Consider the following 6,724-nt stretch of genomic DNA (forward strand, 5'->3'; position numbering starts at 1 on the left):
TTGTTATAGTGCGGGCCAACTTGGATTTAAATCAAGTTGCAAGAAGTATTTGTTTAATGACACCTCCGTATATTTTAAACTACAGCAATTTTATTTCAAGAGAGCAAGAGGGTCAAATCAGCGATTCAAGGCTTGAACTGATTTGAAACTGATTTTCAAATTGACTGAAGAGTTTTAGTGTTGGTATTTAGTGGCAGTAGCTAGTGGGAATTTCCCTATTGGCTCAATTGGTAGAGAGCTGGACTCTCGAACTGAGAGTCGAGTCCGTGGTTCGAATCCCCTCAGTGGATGTTTATTTGTTACATTTCATTTCTGCAGTCCATGCCCCATCCTCAGTGTAGCGATGTACAGGCAGTATAACGAAATGGAATGAAACTGAGTGCCCTGTTGGAATGCTATTAATGTTTAAATATCTTGATAATGCGACTGTAACAAATTATTTCATTAGATCATACTGTTATTCATTGTGCAAAATTATTTGTTTAGTTACATCATTATACTAATTATGGTTTACAATAAACAGATACATAAATATCGTATTGTTTCATATCTTTATGGCATGGTCATAACAATTACTTGACAGCTATTATGGAACACTTCAGAACCTGACGCCATGAATCGTTATAGACGCAGCAACCTAACGGCAGTGGTGCTTGGGAATTGTTTCATAAATTCCGTATGACACTCCCGCTCATGTAATAATAATAATAATAATAATAATAATAATATATGTATGTATATATGTATGTATATATATATATGTATGTATATCTATATCTATATCTATATATATATATACATTATATATATATATTACCTGCATCGCAACACCGCCCTTTCCATCCAGGGGAGCATGCGCACGGATATGGCCAAGAGTTATGGACACCGCCATTGTAACACACTTCGTTGCACGCCTGCACATCCCAGGCCATGTCGTTGGAGGCACAGTCTGTATATTCCGTGCATCCTTCTTTGTCTGTTACTTGGACCTGTCTGCTGCGCCGTCGCCTGCCATAACACGTCTCAGTGCATTCAGACCAGCCCTCCCACGACAGAAATCTACAATTACAGTAGTCCCACGTGGGAGCTAAAGGGGCAGTGGACGGTTGAGGGGACAGGAAGATCACAGCACAGACCGTCAGCAGGAATCCAACGTGAACGTTCTGAAGTATTCAACATATTATATGTTAGTTGAGTCATGAATGTAAAGTAATCACTGAAATTGTATTTTATTTATATGTATTATACAGTGTATTTAATAACTGCAATCTCATGTTGTTTATTATTATTAGTAGTAGTAGTAGTGCAGATTATTAACTGTACGATGCAGAATATAACTTCACAAGATGCTTATAGTGTGTACTCCGCTTGCCCTTGAGAGTTTAGGTTGTACACACCATTAATTACTCTATCCAGTGCAATACAATTTGTATGTTAGACAAAATGTGTGACAAAATACAATACCGAGAGGGTCATATGACAATTAGTTTCAGGGAATACTCACCCTTGACAAATAACTCGCAAAATATCAACAATTGTTGAACATTTTCAGTTTAACCACCCTCATGCCAGAGCACCGTCTCATGCTGCTGTTATACAAGTGGCAGTAGACCACTTGCACCACTATTATCAGTTACTACTAAATATAACAAGTAACTTCAATCCAATGAGTTATTTAAATACAGTCAACCTACTTTTTATTATTTTTATATGAAGAACTATTTCCTAAACCGAACAACAAGTAACAAGACCACAAATGGTGGTGTGATACCTTTACAAATTACTGTTAAAGTTACATATATCACATAACAGTTCTTGTCTTATTGGCATTCTTCGTTGAACTAAAACAAAGGAAACGAGTCATCTAGTTACCCAATTAGTACCTTTTGTGTTGAACGTACTATACGAAATAAACTCTTCTTTCGCATCACATCATAAAGTATTGAATGAATGAATGAATGAATGAATGTTTAACGACACTCCAGCACGAAAAATACATCGGCTACTGGGTGTCAAACTATGTCATAAAGTATTGTTTTTATTAATACAACACATTTTAAGTTTTTGATTGAATGTTTCGGGACTGTTGATTAAGATCAAAATAAAGCCTTTAAACTTGAAATAATGCTGAAGAATGATTGTTATTGAAAAAGTTTTAGAATCGCAAAGTTAAGATAGGTTTCAGAAGTAAAAGAAATTTATCGAGATATTTAAATAAGTAAACAATTAAATAAATAAAAAGTTTGTTATATATATATATATATATATATATATATATATATATATGTATATATACAATGAACAAAAATGAATTCCCTTTTAAATTTTAATGTGCGTTACTGTGTGTCATGCTATACCCCAGTTCATTTCGTACATATCATAATGTAGTAACCAAATCAATAACGTTTTCCCGAAACACTGACATTTCTTGAACAAATGAAGTTAAAAGAATAGCCTATTATTTTCCTATGACTATGCATGGAAAAACACATTAGCGTAACTAGTTTTCTAAAAATAGATCCACGTTTATGATTCGTTAGTTACCTGTATATGATAGAAAAAGCAAAATGTATTAAACTACTATAATATAACATAGTCAATATAACAGGCTGTTATTCATACAAAATCTAATAAAGTTGATGTGTTAAGTTTCAACTTTGCGGTGGTTCGCTAGGTATATGTGATTAAAATCAGATACGTACTTGTATGATCATATTGATTCGGCGTATCGATAACGTACAGTGTAGCACGTTGTACAGTAGCACAGCGCTAGTCGGTAGTCGGTAGTCTGTCACAGGTAAGTATTCCTACGCCAGCAGCTTAACCTACAATAAAGAACTCATCTCGTGCTTCCTAAGACAGTAAAACAGCACCCCACGTCCAAAAACGAATGCTGTGACAATGTCGTAATCGATATAAATGCAACAGAGTCGTCAATGGTGAGTTCTTTATTTCGATCAGTTTTTAACTCGATGCCGGGTAGTTTTATTCCACGAATAAATGTTCAGTATCTTATCGGTCGCTATGCACACAAAACTACTTCCTTGTTGAAACTGGCTTCGGCTTAGTAATATTATATGACATATTACCTTTTATTAGAAAGAGTCATCGATTGGTTTAGGTTAAACAGCTAAATAGAATGGGGATTCCCAACCGCAAGGGAATTCCCCTTTTCAACTTTCGCACACTTCTCACTGTTGTTTATATAAAAACCATCATTATCATTAAATTTTAAGCCCACACCAGCTCGCTTAAAAATAATTTAAAAACAAGTTTCTTAACAAGTTTCCATGAAAATGTATAGATTATAAATCATTTTTAATACATAGATGAAGACATAGGCTGGACGAGCTAAATTTCGACTTCAAGTATTTATTTATAGTACACAAGTTCAAGCACACACCTTAGCTATTTGGGCTGTCTGTCCAGAACAGTGGGTTAGTGGTTAGTTGTTAGTGGTTAGTGAGAGAGAAGTCGATGTAATGGCCTTACACCTACCCATTGGGTCGTTAAAACTCCATCTGAGTGGGAGCTGGTACCGGGATGCGAACTCAAGACTTACCAGCCTTAAGTTCGATGGCTTAACCACCACACCACCGAGGCGGGTAAAACGTCTGCCATTAACAATGGGCTGTTTTGTCGTTCACGGCAACAAAGCAGTTTGTTCATAGCAATCGTCGTAAGGGAAAACTCGAACGGAATGCAGTCACTATCAAATCAAATGAAATCAAATCAAATCAGTTTATTTATAAATACACGAACAGTATATAAAAAAAGTTGTACCATGTATTGCGGTCTATTAATACATGTTTCAAAATGTTCGTCACAATTAATGTATTTATGTTTGACGACACGAAACATATTTCTGCCATTGGGTGTCAAAGCTTAAGTAAATGAAAGAATGGAAGGGTCATACGAAGAAAAAAAACAAAAATATACAGGACAAAACTAATAATATTTTTGTTTTGTTTTATTTTTTGAAAGCAATCTCTATCTATCTAGAATGGGGAAAAAGTATTCCCAGGCGTAAGCTGTAATAAAATGTTTTTAATTCAATGAATGAAGGGAGATTATTAAACATTTTCTATACAGCCAGGAAATTGAGATTTGGGTTTATTTCAAATGATATATTACAATTAAGTTGATGCAAACCATTCCATGATATAAATGACTTTATATGTAAAGTAATTTTGTCACTGATTTGTCACAGTTTTATAAAATTTGTATTTGATAATTTGTGGGAATATACAAAATGAATACAAGTGATTGCACATTATAAATATTTATTAATCTGCTTTTTATACGTTAGCTGTATTACTTATTTTATTATTTGCTTCATATATGATGTTTGCATTATAACATACATAAAAAGCAAACTGTAAATTTAAAGAAAGAAAGACAAAAAAAAAAGGATAAATAAATGTTACGTTGTTACAAGCATCTTCGGGAATCATTAAATAACATACTTTGTATGGTTCGAAATGAACTACAAAGTGACATGAAGTAAACAATGTTGTGAGATGTCACAACCCAAGCTGTTATAAAAAGACAACCAACCAAAAGAAACATTAAAAGCGATCCAATATGGCTTGTGTTCATTAATTTGTCCAGAACAATCATTAAGTTACGTTATTATTTGTTTAAATTGTGCGGGGGTGGAAGGAGGGAGTTTCGGATATCGAAACCCCCCTGCTCAAGTTACGTTTCGTATTTTTCCGATATATTTTACAAGGGAGTGAAACTCGAGAGAGAGAGAGAGAGAGAGGGGGGGTCCACGGAGTCGGAATCGGGAGTGTGTGTGTGTGTGGGGGGGGGGGGTGTTCCACGTAGACAAAACGAGCACTTTTTCACTTCTTTTTTTTTGGGAGGTGTGTGTGTGTGTGTGTGTGTGTGTGTGTGTGTGTGTGTGTAACTGCCCCCTTTCCCCCAAACCATCCCGTTTGATCCAAACCTGGATAATGGATCCAATCGCGCCCCTGATTGAAGGAAACTACTAGTATCCAAAGCGTTCGTTAAAGAACGATAACTTGATGAAGATATGTCGTACGTATTTACTAGAGTTATCGCCCGTTAGCTAGAACGCCATTTATAATGATTAAATTGGAATACCAGCCTCAGTAGTAGGTACTTGGTTCGCATCCCGGTACACAGACAGCCCAGATAGCTGAGGTGTGTGCCCGGAACAGCGTGTTTGAACCTTAATTGGATTCTTGAAAAAACACACGAAAATAACTATAAATGAAGGAACATACTTATTTACAGCTTAGATTGTTGTCTTTTTATCCACGGGACCGGCCTCGGTCTACAGGCTGGTAGGTACTGGGTTCGGATCCCAGTCGAGGCATGGAATTTTTAATCCAGATACCGACTTCAAACCCTGAGTGAGTGCTCCGCAAGGCTCAATGGGTAGGTGTAAACCACTTGCACCGACCAGTCATCCATAACTGGTTCAACAAAGGCTATGGTTTGTGCTATCCTGCCTGTGGGAAGCGCAAATAAAATATCCCTTGCTGCCTGTCGTAAAAGAGTAACCTATGTGGCGACAGAGGGTTTCCTTTAAAAAAACAGTGTCAGACTGACCATATGTTTGACGTCCAATAGCCGATGATAAGATAAAAAATCAATGTGTTCTAGTGGCGTCGTTAAATAAAACAAATTTTACTTTATATCCACGGACCCGTAGCAACCAGAAGGTGGATAGTGTGTGCGTAGGGGAGGGGGAGGGGACAGTAGGCTTGAAAGCTCAAAATATTTACTTCTTTCGTCGTTATACCTCGACTGATTTAATAAAAAAACGTATGAATCGTTAATCTGTTCCGGGGATTATTGAATGCCCACCTTTCAGCAGTAATGATTGATGCTGAATCGGGCAGTGTAATGGAAATTATTGTGTCTGATGAATATTTTTAGCAGAAGCCACATAATTCCCATCCCGTGATCCGTCTGTGTAAACAGGAATGTAATCAAGGTGTCTCTCTTGGATTTTGTGCAATCTTTCTTCAAATGCACAAGATCGACTACAATTTTGGGTGGTTTAATACCGTACTCCAAGGTGGCAAAACAAAATATGGTTTGTCCTGTGTTACTGTTGGTATCCCCCATCAGTGATTTTAAATAGCATGTTAATCACTATATGTTTTCGACTTTACAAAATAATTGGGATGGTGCGATCCAGCCAGGTCTGGGAGAGTGGCAGTCCTCCTACAGACGGAGCAGGAAGGATGAAGTAGTCTTGTGCCGTGCTAGCATCGACCACACATATTTGACGCATTCATCTATTTTAAAGAAGGACCTTCATCCTCAGTGTGAACATTGTCAGTGCACATTGACTGTGCGCCACATTTTGGTGGAATGTAATCATCTGAAGCCGACGAGAAACGATATATTTGGCAACAGAGATGTTTTGGAATCGTTTAAATTCCACCCAGAATTAATTTTAAAATATACTTACCTCAATTGTTGTATTGTGTTGTACTTTCCCACAGCTCTTTACACTGTAGTTTTACATAATTATTTAATATTTTTTATTTTTAATGAAAATAATCATATTTATGTATTTGACACCCAATAGCCGATGTGTATTTTTTGTTGGCGTGTTATTAAACATTCATTCATTCATTCATTCATCTGTCCCGGATCGGGTCCATGGCTATCCAGAGGCGGGACCCGGGACGGGCATGCTCGAAACCTTCGTGGTACATGAGCATGACACAATTATCCGCCC

At 36.7% G+C, this 6,724-nt stretch overlaps 1 protein-coding gene across 1 annotated transcript in view; it reads right to left on the bottom strand.

Moving 5' to 3' along the window:
* LOC121383798 (delta-like protein D) overlaps positions 1-2,997 on the bottom strand; it is an 11,813-nt gene extending 8,816 nt beyond the window's left edge. The window contains exons 1-2 of the mRNA XM_041513896.1: positions 2,703-2,997; positions 818-1,163 (exon numbers count right to left, since the gene is read on the bottom strand). Coding sequence (XP_041369830.1) covers positions 818-1,163; positions 2,703-2,714 — 358 coding nt within the window. The 5' untranslated portion in view covers positions 2,715-2,997. The remainder of the gene's footprint in view (positions 1-817; positions 1,164-2,702) is intronic.
* Between the last annotated feature and the right edge of the window lie 3,727 nt (positions 2,998-6,724).

This window comes from Gigantopelta aegis, chromosome 10 (genome assembly GCF_016097555.1).
Source record: "Gigantopelta aegis isolate Gae_Host chromosome 10, Gae_host_genome, whole genome shotgun sequence".
Lineage (NCBI taxonomy): Eukaryota > Metazoa > Mollusca > Gastropoda > Neomphalida > Peltospiridae > Gigantopelta > Gigantopelta aegis.